The 14,346-nt window shown below is 40.4% G+C and overlaps 1 protein-coding gene across 5 annotated transcripts in view; it reads left to right on the top strand.

Annotated features, from left to right (window-relative positions):
* The window catches only part of DNM3 (dynamin 3), a 372,210-nt gene extending 358,193 nt beyond the window's left edge, over nucleotides 1–14,017 (top strand). For 2 of the 5 annotated variants that reach the window (XM_059675118.1, XM_059675117.1), the window contains one exon: nucleotides 4,662–9,475. In XM_059675118.1, coding sequence (XP_059531101.1) covers nucleotides 4,662–4,728 — 67 coding nt within the window. In that variant the 3' untranslated portion in view covers nucleotides 4,729–9,475. The other 3 variants (XM_059675122.1, XM_059675119.1, XM_059675121.1) reach the window with 3 other exon arrangements.
* The last annotated feature ends 329 nt before the right edge of the window (nucleotides 14,018–14,346 follow it).

Below are 14,346 nucleotides of genomic sequence, written 5' to 3'. Positions count from 1 at the left end.
GGCAGTAGATCCTGGCTTCAGCCTAGGGAAGGAAGGACACTGAGCTACACAGAGTGGCTCTCACATTCCCCACTCTGGTAATTCCCACGTCCGTCCTGAGGAGGAATAAAGGCAGGGCAGAAAGGTCCAGCCATTCCAGTAAAGGTCCTTTCCACCTCACCCCTCACGCTGACGCACCAAAGCCTGTGTGCCCTATGAATTCTCCCCACCAATGCGAAGGTTGGCTTTGCATCCCGATAGTCAGAACCAGCTAAACCAATGAAGAGCAGGCGAATTTCTGGTTCTTCCAGTTCTTGAGAGAGAATCGAAAGAGACAAGAAGACCCATCACACATTCTTCTGCCTCATCAGTGAGGCCAGTTTCTCTCCCTCAATGCCACCCACCCTGTGTGAGTGTTTGACTTTCTTACAAAATTTGTCAGTGTCCCAAATACTGTAACTGGTCCATCCCTGCAGCTACACATGCGACCTCAAGCATTACATCTTTCCCTTTGGTTTGGAAGCAGAAACATGGCTCTTGTAGCATAACCATTAACCGCCCACACACAACACAGTGTTTCAATAAACACTAAGTGAGCCAAGCTGCTCCATTTCAATAGGAGGGGTTCCTTAATGAAGCCCGTCACTAAAAGAGCAGCCGAGGGAAGCTCAGCACAAAACAAATAGCTTCGCTCTGCTCAAAACAAACTGTCTTATGAGGTGAACGTCCTTGGAAATTCGAATGGTTGGGAACCAGACCGATGAAGTGAACCTTCACAGTAAACCCTGAACGTTTCTCTGGTGTTGAAGTTGGCAGACATCTTAGCATTACTTAAGAAAATTCGTGCTGAACAACCTCACGCTCCCCCTGAATTGCTTTCTAGTTTTATATACAGATTATTGGGGGTTTATTGTTTTAGAAAGAGAATTACGTTCATTTCTTCCAGAAGACTCAGGGGCTCTGTAGGATTTTTTAACTACTAAGTGCGTGTAAGGGTTACTTTCAGCTGAAGCTGGGCATATTTTAAAGAAGTCATAATTATTTTGAGAGGACATGATGGAAATTTTCTTTCTCATTCTTTCAATCATAAAATTGCCACTCAGGTATGCTGTTCCCATTCAATGGAAGGTCCTAGAGAGTTCCTTGAAAAGCGCATAATGGATAGGTTCTCTGATTTATTTGGAAAAAAGGTAGGATGAGCCAAAGACCATGGTAAGCTCTGGGATATGGTGGTGAACAAGACAGACAAAAGTCCTGGCACGCGGCGGAAAGCTGCATTCTCCTGATGTCCAGGCCTTCTGGGGGTGCCTATTACTGTCTTTCTCTGGTCCCATCAACATGGTGCAAGGACTGGGGAGGAGGTTAATGAGAGGTTACTGGGCCATCAGAGTTTTGAAATCTTTCTATTCTTTCTCCCCAGTGTTGACTTCCTCTCTTCAAAATTATAAAAATTACAAAAATTTGTCCTATTTTTCCCACTTAAATTGGGGTGCTATAGTAGAACTCCTTGCACATTTGTTTTATCCCACTTGTCTTCCACTAGGAGTAGATTCTGAGCTCTTAAAAATCATGCAGCATAATGCAGTACACATAGTAGATGCTCAATAAATAATGCAGGTAATGCATAACTGGAAGGCATGTTATAGGTCCTCTAGTGAGTCTCCTATGTCATATATGAGAAAACTGAGGCTTTTATATAGTGAGTTAATAATTGTACAAGTTGGCCATTGGAGCCGAAATTATATCTTTTGACTTCTGATTCTATTTGTATAAACTTGATGCTTCAAATATAAGCCTCCAAGTGTTACATTTCCCGCCTCATTGAACCTACTCATTGACCTGGCTTATACTCTGACCTGCTTAAAACATCTTGGTTTGGGCACTTTTCATATATTTGTTTGTCCATTATTTAATAAACATGTATTCACTGCCTTCTAATCACATTATACTAAATGCTGAAGACATGTCATAAATACAAACGATGTGGTCTCTGCTCTCAAGGAATCTACTAGGAGGACACAGGCAATAATCTAGAAAATGAATACATAATTAAAACCAGGGGTAAGTGCTATGAAATACACAAACATCATGAAGTGATTGGGATGATGGTGGTCAGGAAGGGCTGAGGAAGGACATTTGAGCCAAGAACAAAAGGATCAGAAAAGAGCCAGTTTGCATTCTTTTCCCTGTTTGGCTGTAGTCCTTGGTTCAAGCTATCACGTGTGCATGAAACAATTTCCAATCCACCATGCCACGGTATATCCTACTTGTCACTAAATTTATAGTTTAAGATTCACTTTTTTTCAAATGAAATTCCCTAACTGAATCTAACCCATTATTGAGTCTTCTAGTAGAATTTCTCTTCTTTAAGTTCAAATTCTGGCCAACTCCTTTGCCCTTCCCCCAATAACTGCTTAGTTGCTAAGAATACTTTTCTATAGATAGCGTGATTATTTATTTAATTCCATGAGGACAGAGGGTCTATTATTTAGTATTTATTTCAAACACCTACTAAAGAATTGAGCAGTCAAATACTTTATAGGTGGAGTTTCCAAGGGTCTAAATCCTACATGTCACTATAGTTTTGTGTGTGTTAGTTTTGCCATAGCACTCATTTACTAACGAATACCTTTTGTGTCATGGAAAGATCAATGGGTAACACGAGATCTTATAAGTTGTTTCTTACCTTAGGAGTAACTTTCACTTATCCAGTTGTCCAACATTCTGTGGCTGAATGACAAGCCCTAAGATAAAGATTGAAGAATATGAAGATGAGTAATCCCATTTCTAATGGGGGGAAGAGAAGCATAAACCTAATTAGGATTCCATGTGATACCGACATATGTTGATATGCTATAGAAGCAATGTATCAAGATAGGGGAAGGGAGATCAGAGAAGACTTCACTGATGGGTCTTGAAGGATGAATATCAGTTCCAGTTGATGAACAGAAAGATACTGAGATGTAACACAAGCTAAACACTGTACGAAACAAGTTAACTGGACATGACCTCTGGCCTCTAGAACCTTCCCATCAAAGGGGAAAATGATGCAAGTTCAAAATTCAGGGCATAGGTTAAATAAATATGGCCATTTAAATGAACATGATCACTATGCTAGTGAAAGAACAGGCATTTTGCTCGGTCATAAGTAAAAAAGGGATTATGGGAGGATTTTTTCCAGCAGGGAAAAACATTTCAAAAAATGGCCAAAACATTTCAGGTGGTCACGGTAGCCAGTAGCCTCTCTGCAGAAAGAGGACTTACTTGTTTACTCCGTTAAACAGCTAGTATTGGTTGGTTTCGTTTTGTTACTGTGCCTATAAAGTATCTCCAAATTTCAAAAATTGAGTTCTTGCTTAATAAGAAGACTAGTATAAGGCGTTAAGCTGGAATGCACTTTCCCAACGAAACCTTTCTTCTAAAGCCACTTAGACTTTTTTAGGTGCAGGAAGCAAAAGGAACTCTACTGATACTTATGAATTTGTGCCTAAGTGATTGATTTTTTACACCAATCAACAATATCTCTTTTGCATTGTTTTTTCCTTAAGTATCTAGTTTTATTTTATAACTTTGTGATTTTTTAAAACATATCATGATTGTTTTCTCTAACTTTTCTAACTTTCCTTCTTTATACCTGAGAAAGGATATTTGATTTGGTCAATTTATAGTGTTTCCAATACAGAAAGAAATTCCGTGACATTCAAGAAGAGGTCTTTCTGAGGGGGAAAAATCAATGGGATCAATGGGAGAGTTTTATCAAGAAGAAAGGTATTAATTTATAGAACTTACTTAATTTGGTTGGTTATAAAAATCACTCCCCAAGATACTACATACGAAGCCAAGTACACACACAAAGACTTATTAATACATTTAGGAAATAAATGTGGAAGGTCAGGAAATGAGGAGTATTACTTGGTAAAGTTGACAGGTACAATAATACTACATTATCATGAGTTTGTTTATTCAGCAACCTCAGCTATCAGAAACACCATTACCAACTAGAAAGTGAGCAAAATTACTACTAATAATAAAACTTCTAGGACCCAAAATAGGAACAAGAGGTCATGCAATTTACCAGGACTCGGATGCTCGGACACTTGGGTACTCATCCTGAGCCTATTTACACTTACTGTAGAGGACTCCAAAAACCCTGATTCTCTGGTTTTCTGCCAATTAGATGTAGATATGGAACAGATTGGAGAAAGCAATTGCTGAAGTCCATTAGAAATGATCGCAAATATCCTGATGGAGAAAACGAGTAAGATATTATTACATAATGGAAAATAAAAATTCAAAACTCCTCATTCTCCAAGGCCTAGCATTGGTTCCTAGACTATACCTTATAGTTACACAATACAGTTAACTCTCTGTGATCATACGCTATTGGCTAAGAATATGCAGTATATTTCAGATGGTTTTTCAATGAGTTAATATTTGCACTACTATTGGGAGGGATAACATGTTTTCAGAAAGATTTGCCTATGAAAAACACCTCATTTTTGTTTTAAAAAATGATGGGTGACTGAAAGCTAACAGTATTAAAATTATCACAGGTGGCAAACACTCCTGCTGGCCTGTCTGTGCATGCGCATGTGGGCAATGGCTCTTCTTCGGTGTCTTTGGGGCAGCCTTCTGCTAGATAGTCTACCTGTTTCTTTACCTTTCTCTTTCTCTCTTTCTAGCCGGAGACCACCCCCATCACCAACTCGTCCCACTATAATCCGTCCACTAGAATCCTTATTAGACTAAACGGAGTGTCTGGCATGGCAGTTAATTACTAATCAATTATACGAAAGCAACATATTTGATAACCATTGCAGTAAATCATGAGTAGTCGCATGTGTGGACATCAGTAGACAAGTAACCAGTTTTACTAATGCATCTGTCACTCATCTGCATTGCTCATGGTATGTCAAACCATTGGGGTTTGGCTCTTGAAAACTGCTGACCCTTCGAGCCTTCCTATGTTGTATCGACCAAGGTAGGTTTGTATGGCAGCCCTATACCTTGGGGACTATATGCCTACGCTGGCATATATTTGAAATTTCTTTGAAGAAGAAATTTCCCAGGTTACCTTCCAGATAGCCCATTAAATATAATCCTTAACAGATATCAGATGGTGGGCTTAGACCTAAGCCATACACATTTATTGTGCCACATTCTGTTTTGGCTAACAGGTGTGGTATTAATGTTTATTAATGTTTCTTTCTATTCCATAATTACCTGTTTAGATCCATTCCTTCCTCTTTATTTCATAAGACTTCTGGGAAGTGATTTTTTTTTCAATTGGAGTTTCTTAAGAATAAAGCTTTTCGAAAAGTGCGAGGTCGTTCTCAAAGGAAAAGTTACTGCCTTGGTTGCTCCAGAGGGCTTCCCCTCATGCCAGTGTGTTTGGTTTCATGCTAGAAGCACATTCAACAGCCAGCGACTCAGAGCTTGTTTTTCTGTAGGCAGTCAGTAGATTTGACTAGTTAATTTCAGAATTCAGGAAGAAGCAAAATATCACATCTCTACAAGCATCTGGAAAATATATTTTCTTTATTTCGTTTATATAATCACCTCCTCCTAGGTCACAATGAAGCTGACATGGAAAATATCTTTTTTTTTTTTTCAGATTCATCTAATTTTAGGCATGGCTGATTACGCTTTGACACTAATTCCAGTTGATTTATTTATTTTGTTGGTTGGAGCAAAAATATTCCTCTTTGCTGATATGTAATTCTCTTACCTAAAAATGTATCCCACCTTTAAAGCAAGCTTAAAGTAACTGTCTACCCATTCTAGGCTTTCTTCACGAATCGTGAGCCTCACCATGGGATAACCCTATTTAAGGAATGGAACCTGGAATGAAATGAAAAGTCACTTAGACAACTTCAGAGTCCTTATCCAGGTTATTCCAGAAAATGGCATTAAGGCACTGAGATCCAAAGCAAATGGGCAAATTGTAACGTTTCTGAAATTTACAAGAGCCCTTTTGCGTGGGGGTTAATAGTTCAGTCTTAAGGCCGACTTTCGATGACCTAGGACCAGATGATTAGCACATAGGAAACAGCCAGAAGCCAACTGGAATTTTGTCTGCTAACTGTTCCCAGACAGCAGACCAAGTATTCATTGGATGGCAGCGTCCCGCGACACTATTTCATATTCTGCAGAAGTAAATCAGTTTTCACCAACTGAAATGTCTCCCTTTGAAAGTAGCAAACATGATTTGTATGTTAACTTAACTTTAATTTCCTGTGTAGTTTATACCCAAAGCAGACACCCATAAAGAATGAAGTAAAAACCTTAAACCATTATTAAAAAGAGAACTCGCCAAGCTAAGTGGCGTTGTTTTGAACTTATTCTAAAAGGTTACAGCCAGCCCAGTTAGGCAAAGCTCAGAGAGTTCAAGATTCATAAAAAGGGCATTTCACCTCTTAAGTTATGTGATTGTATAAAGATCACCACCCTAAATCTTCTTATATCTTTTTTTTCCCCATTGGAAAAAACATTAACTCTCTGTGAAGGACACATGTTCTTTTTAAAATAGTGTCATAGCTAAATGGAAATGTGTTAAGTAAACATTCATAGTGAAATAATCTACAGTGAGATCTTTTTATAAAATCCTCTCTTTTAAGGATTCCCTTTGCTTCTTCCTTTGAATTCTCTAAAATAGGCAGCTCCCGGAACATATACTCCAGGGTTTGGCTTTGTGCTATATGTGGTTTTGCGTTTTGCTGTATTTCAAAAATGTCCTTCTGTTAAAGGAAAATACTGTGGATAACCACAGGCGTGTTCTTAGATCAGCACAAGCCATGTCAGAGAAAATTGGAGATTTTCTTTCCAAGTTCCTTTCCCCTGATCCTATGCAGTCATAAACAATGGCATTGTCCTCTTTGGCTCTTGTTCTCAGTGTAATCACACAGTTTCCCTGTCCCAACTGTCTCTCTTTGTGGTTCCATTTTTCTTCTAATTATTATAGTTCTTCTGGTTTGAGTTATTTCTCATGAGACCTAGTCTTCCCTGGAATTTCAGTCCTTGTGTTGGAGAATATTTTTATTTTGCTATGGTGTCACATGATTAGCATTAATCCCATTTCCCAGAGTTGTGCATCCCGCTAAAGGGAGATGTCAGTGTGAATGAAGTGGGGAGCGCTAAGGGTGTGTACAGTTTGAAGTTCAGTGTTCATATCAGGCCTTAAGGTAGGAATGTAGCTCAATGAGCTTCCTGAGTGTTTTCCATCCCACTTCAGGTCTATTGTAACTTCCTCTTAACTCTGATATGGTCTGTGTAATAGATGGAGCTCCGTGATGCCTAGCAGAACAAAATAAAGTACACAGCTTTCTAGTAATTAGAAAAATAAACTGTCTGTTTGATAGGTCAGTCTATTTTATTGTCACATGCTAAATCTCGCATGCTTATTGACTAATTTGGAATAACCATTTACTCAACTATGGAAAGATTATTGAAATAGTATTAAATCAGAACAGCTATATTGCATTTCCAGAAATCATCTACCAAAATTACTCTTCTGATTATTGCTTTTAGCTGTGTTTTATAACATAGAAGAGCAGTGGGGTCTATTTATTAGCAAATTGCCTACGTGTTCAGATGCAAACTCATCTGTTCCAAAACATTATCATGAAACAGTTTCTGATTTAGAATTAAAATTTTAGGATTAAAAAGTAGTCCTGTAGATTAATTTTATGACTTTTCAGTATAGCATCAGTCATAATTCTCAAATATGAAATGGGACCTAATACCAGTATGTGATCAATGTTGATGTTTCCTGTGTACAAACACCTTTTCTATGCATGTGTCTTTATGTGCAACGGTATATACACAGTCAGTTTGTTTCTGTAAGTATCTGTATTTTGTGCCCCTTTGGATAAGTAGGTTTAAAAGCCCTTGTTAGAATGCCACAAGCATGAGTGTGATTGTATGTGCACTGTATGTATGTGTATGGGTATAAATATGTATGTATACATGTGCTTTGTATGTGTGGGTATGAATCTATTTTTTAAACTGTGCTAATTCAAGAGGTAGCTTTGGAGAGTCTGCCATAATATGTGACAACAGTGGTCCATTTCTCAGACAGTATGTGAGGCATACAAAATTTTCTCCAGATTGTATTCATGCTGAGAGGCACAAAGCTAAGAGTTACCATGACAGTATGGTGGGATAACATCCACAGGCATTTGTATCTAAATCACAGCATTGCTGTCTAAGAAGAAATAACCTTTGCTGATATAGTTCGATCAAAAGTGTAAGACCTGGAAACCTACCTTTACGATCTCTAATTATCCTTGGATTGCTGGGCTGATTCTTAAACAGCTAAGTTGGTCTATATAGTCATTTTTTTTCCCAGTAAAGTTTAAAAAAAATAGAGGGATACAGTAATATAATAAAAGCAGTGGATCTCTCTGAATAAATTGGCTAAAAATGCAGAAGAGAAGTTTCTTAATACCTTGGAGATAGGTCATCCATCCCCTTTTTCAGGTGAACACTTTTGTATTTGGAAAACAATGTAATTTGAAATTGACAGGAATCTCCTTAACATTGAGACTAAAGCCTACGTAGAGGTCTCTATGGAACTCAACGAAAGGAGATAATATGTGAAACTCAAGACATGAGATTTGTACCATTTCACCCAGAGGACTGCTAGCTCTGAACTGAGAGTTGAATGTGAAGGAAACTAGACGATTTTCAAAGCATGAGTTCACTCGATCACTCAGTCCTTTCTTAAAAGCTCAAATGTGTCTTCTAGGTAATCTTAAGTCATCCTGACTAGCTGGTGTGTTTAAAATTATGTGGTGCTCTGTATTCTGAGCTTTAAGACTATTTTGAAGCATATGTAGTGTAAACTTTGCTCTTGGTATGTATGTGTAGGCATGTGTGAATGTGTGAGAATGAGAGAGGGGAAGCTCAAGGACAGTCTTGTTTGTCGGAAACCTGTTCATTCTGCTATGTTCGTGAGACCTTTCACTTCTCTGGTCTGGGTTTCTCGCCTGGCTCACCTCAAGGCATCCATTTCTCTCATTTTTATCCTTGAATCCCTCCAACTTTGCTCATTATGTAATGTTTTGAAAGTTATGATAAAAATTACTCTGTCTAACCTCTTGCATTGTCTGCTGCCAACATGATAAAAATTATTTCTGCCAACCAGAAACTCCACCATGATTGCATTGGAGTTGGATTTCATGTGTACAGCCTGTGTTTTGCTTGCTTGTCTATGTTATTTTCACTCCCCTTTTTAAATCAAATTCCTCTTTTGCCTTTTTATGAAGAAGCAGTGTACAGAAGCAAAACCTCGTCTCTGCTGTTGTCTTTGATTAATTTGAGCCAGAATACTTTCCACTGTCTTCTTGGCACTTTGGGGTTTCTTAATGCTGGTATGTGGATGGACTCTGCAAATGGAAATTTTGAAGCCTGTATCAGTCGTGAAGGTCACATGTACCTGTTGTGAAAATGTGAAGCTGTATTTCTGAACCTGAAATAAATGGTAACATTTGAAGGACTCCCCCCTCCTCATTTTTGTATGTATTCGAGTCATTTCTGTGCATAACAGTAAAGATCTGAGACTTGTAAATATTTCTAACTCTTTTGATCGAATTGGCCCAGAATTACCAACATGGAGAATAACATTTGGCATTACTGTCATTAATTCGGGGAAGAACGAGATTTTTAAAGGGAGCAGCAAATGGGAAAAATCAAAGGCAGGAGAATGGGGCACCTTTATTCCTGATTTGAAGTCATTGTTGGACTAGATTCGAGAAGGGCCCAAACCTTCGACAGCTGGAGGGTGTGACGTGACACTTGCCAAGAGGCACTGTGGCATTTTGCTATTGCAAAGGAGTGTTCATGGAAAACCCTGGGAAGCAGAGGGAAGAAGAATACTTTGCCCATATGTTAGATCCACAGAAGGCATTTCTTCCAGAAAATATTGAGTTCCTGACTCAATAGTTGGCCTCCATCGTTTACTCATTGGGGATTAAGGGGACAAGTTAACCCCTTTCCATTTCCCCAATGTTAAGAGAATGGAAGGAAGAGTATTCAGTAGTTACACACATCCCTGTTCTCCTGTGTTTCCAGAGAACAAAGAAAGACTCATCATTAAGAGTTTTGAGAATTGGTCCCTTGCCAACATGCATAGTCCCAGATTGTGCCATCCTAAAGCAGAGACAAGAAGGAATGGGACAGGGGCGGGATGCTAGTTTACTCTCCTTGTGTTCAGGATCCGCTCACAGTGAAAAGATGATTTGGAAAGATTGGTGTGCTGATTCCTGCTGCCCTGTGGTTATTTCTCTCCCACCTCTCCCACGCGTGGATCCGTCACTGCCTTCAAAGGCAGCTGCTTAGTGGAGAGAGAGTCAGGATGAGAGCCGTGTTGTGCATATGTGTGGGGTGCTGTGCAGGTGAGAGGGGGCGGCGTGTTTTACTGCATGATTCTTCATTCAGAATAGTTTCTAATAGAAATTACCAAAACCAAGGGACCTTAGTGTAACTATGTGACAAATTTCCATTTTTATTTTTAAAATAGTACTGGCACCTGTGTAAACATCTTCTCAATTAGTTCTCCAGAATCTTGTTTTTCTGCGGGAATCTGAATTGCAGACTGAGAAACTCGCCAGGTGTTTGGGTGAGAGGGCTGTGGGGCCCTCCTTCCTGGTACAGCCCACACCTACCCGGTCCCTCGGAAGCCCGTGTGTGGTGATCTCTCACACTGCGATGCCTAATCACTAGGGTACATGCAAGAGATGTTGGCGGAAGTTTCCCAGAGAGCATTCCATGAGGTTTTAATGTTTTACACACACATGGGTTTCCTGGTTAAATGTACCTGGGAAAGGATGACTGAAAATTCTCTTATTTTATTATGATGATGATTTACTGGAAGACTGTACAGAAGCGTTACTATCAGGTTGCATCGTGAGCTTCCAGGAGAGGGTTTGTGCTCCATGTTTCTCAGACTCACCTGGCCGCTGATGCTTTGTTCGCGGAGCATTTCACAGGCTGGCGGGAAAAGGCACTGGGTGTGACCATCCCAGCAGAGACGGTCACCTGTGAGAGCGGCCAGCGCTCCCAGCTGAGGACAGTCCTCCTGGAGCTCTGGTGCTTTGTCACGGGAGTGTTGGGACCTGAGCAGGAAGGTCACCTGGGAACAGGCGGCCTGAAGCAGTTTAGAGAGGTGTACGCAGTGAGTCTTAGCGAGCCTTGTGGAGGATACAGATGCTTTTCAAGACCTTTTCTCTCTCGCTTTCCAAACAAGAGCTCCTTCAAAAATTCCATCATCCCCATTTTATTCTCAGAAAGGAAAGGATCGGGCGTGATTTCAAATAAAAGAGCATCAGAGAAGAATTGAGAAGGATGCCTGTTTGCATGGCCTTTCTTGTCCCACTTGCCCAAGACGTCAGGCTCCCTGCTGCCCTAGGAGGTTAAGTCCCTGAATGATGGGCCAAGAAAGCAAGCAGAGAAGGTTTTGGGAGATTGTGACAGAAAAGAAAAAGGTCCTGAGGAAGACCTTGCCGGGATCTTGCCACAGGAATGTCACCGTGAGGCCGGATGGCAGCACTGTGGCAGATCCCAGAGAAATGGGGTGACTCATCACTCTCATGGATACTTGCGTCTTTTCTGTATGAATTATGCCTTGTTCCATACTCAGTTTTTCCTGCCTCCTCACCTTCCTGTTCTGCGGAACAATTCTGGGAAGTTATTTTTCAGAAAGCTTAAGAAGATGGAACCTGGCATTATAATCTTGGTTAGGTCGATTAAGTCGCATGGTGAATACTGCCCTGGGGGGCTTTGAAATGTGTTAGCTACTCAGTGTTCGAATCTAGTCCTCCGACTTTTATTTTAGAGGCGGCAACAGTATCAGGTACCTTTGGAACTCTTTACATAAAAGGCCCAAATAGCCTCAAGGCTTGCCTTCAAGCACTTCAGCATGGTGCAAGCAACATGTAGAAAATAATGGAAAGGAAATTGCAAAACTCAAACTGCCGTGGTCCATGACCTAACGGGCCCCGAGAGGAAAGTTAGACCCAGGATAAGTGAAGAGGAAAGGACAGAGTTGTCTAAGGGGATAAACGTCATTCTGAGGTTAGAAGCAAATATTCTCCCTGTTGGTGAAATATACAGGGTGTCCCCCAAAAATGTATACACACTTTAACAGCTGATAGCTCAATTGATGTTTCTATCTTTTCAGATTTAACCCATATTTGGGGGGATTACCCTGTATTCCGAGACATGGGGTTTCTGGCCCTGTGTCTGGGTTAGAGCACCACAGTAACTCCAACAGAAAAGCGCTGTGGCAAATGCAAACAGAATGTCCCTCAGCACTGGGGACTCGCTGCTCGGTTTAATGGCTTACCTTCCCACCCCGCTGAGGTCATTAAAGTGGCCCAAAGCCCCTCCAGAACTCAAAACTAGTTTGTTTGCTGGGCAGGTAATAAATCTCATTGAGCCTGCCTGGAATTTAATTCCACTTTCTTCATGAAAACACCAGGGACACCCATTACCTGGATTTCCACAGCTCAAGGCTTGCAGACCCCCCTACCTCCTTGCTTGAAAGGTGAGGTACCAATGACAAGTTCTTTGTTGGTTATATGGATGGGAGGCCTCTTTAGTGTGGCCAGCTTAAATTGGACCGAAGGAAAAAATGGTCTTGGACCTGGGGGGAGGTGAGATCTTTTTTTTTTTTTTTTTTTTTGGACCACTGCTCAGAAATAGCCCCTTCATTTTGGCTCCTTAACATCTCAGAGACGATGAAGAAGAAGTTTGTTTTTGTGTTTGTTTTTTCTTTGTAGACTTCATTGCTCCACTCACTGAAGTGTTACAAGAGTAAGACGGAAGTGAGTATACTGTTGAACACGTAGCCCCAGAGAAGTCCCCCAGAGGGTAGGGCGCCGACCGAGCTAACTCCGGCTCATGGCTTGCGGTAATGTTGAGCCTGTTCCCGATTTGCTTAGAAAGAGGAAATTGAAGTGTAGATACTGCCGGAAACCAGAGCTGTGCCAGTGCTGGAGACTTTACTGGACCTTCTCCAGCCATGAAACACCCAGAGAGGCTGATGTCTAAATGAAGCACAGTTCTGGAAACTTATCTCCAAACCCGTGGGCCTGACAAGATGCAAGCCAGGTTAGGGGCATGGAGAGAGAACAGCAAACCAAATCTCATTTACCCTGGACCCAGCTCAGAACCATTCAGAACTTCAGAGGCACCCAGCTCTGAGATAGAGGGAAATTCTACAAAATCCTGGGGTCACCATGGACCAGGCCTCACCTTGTCGTTTCCCTGGGCCTGGAAAGGCTCTCACATCAGGATATTCAACCGCAGCAAATTCTTACTTGTAAATCCTTTTCTCCAATCCTGACATTTTCTGCATTGTGATCACATAGCTCATTTGATCTTTTGACACCTTCCCATTTGATGTCATCTTGAAAAAAGAATGTCACCTGTCATATTCCTATATCAACTCCCTCTCCCCCTATGGAGATTGCACAACATTTATGGAAATCTTTGGAAATAAGTGAATGTCCCAAAGTCAGGGTGGGAAACAAACATGAAGGTATTTGGCTCTGGTGCTGTGCCCAGTTCTCTGAATGCGATTGCATGGATTCCTCCGTAAGATTCTGGAGTGGACTCAAACGGCTCCTATCTAGCCACACTGCTGATCGCCAGAAAAAGTCCTGGGAACAGCTAACTGCCACATGGCATTCTCCCGTGTCCCCCACATGTCTGCATGCTTTTTTGGTCTAATTTGAATTGGACTTTCGTGGGATAATTTTGCATGTTCTTATTTGGATTTGTTTTGTAACTCAAACACAGTTTGCTTCCTCTGCATCTGTGTGTGTGTGTTTTGTTATTTGTTTTGTTTTGTTTTGTTTTCACTAGGCGACCCCCTCCTGCCGTTCCAGGACGACCGTCTTAACCCCCATCATCCATCTCCTTTCGTTTCCAACAGCATGTCCATCGTGGTGTTTAAAAGCCTTTTGTTTGCACTATCTGTCATATGTACATAAAAACTTTTATTTTTGATTCATGTCTATAATAAAAACAAAGTTTATTCTATATATTTTAAAAAATGAAATGTGTCCTGTTTCTTTTTTCTAAAGAAGACCCAAATGAAAAAAAAAGAGTTTGTTTCAACTAAAACCAGGTAAGGTAAAAAATATATAATTTGCTCTTTTAAGGAGATTAAATTGAAAAATGATTGATTTTAAGTTCTTAAAGCATGGAGGTTTAAGGTGCTATTTGGTGTGAATAATAATCTATTTTCAATTGAAATGTCTGTCCAATAAAAGTATGAAAAGATGCCGTAAAAATTTGGGTGTCTAGAAAAGAAAGCTGATTCATTGCAACCTGCCTCCAAGGATCCCATTAATAATTACTGCA

Source organism: Myotis daubentonii, chromosome 18 (assembly GCF_963259705.1).
Source record: "Myotis daubentonii chromosome 18, mMyoDau2.1, whole genome shotgun sequence".
NCBI lineage: Eukaryota > Metazoa > Chordata > Mammalia > Chiroptera > Vespertilionidae > Myotis > Myotis daubentonii.
This window is presented reverse-complemented; position numbering and strand designations above follow the sequence as displayed.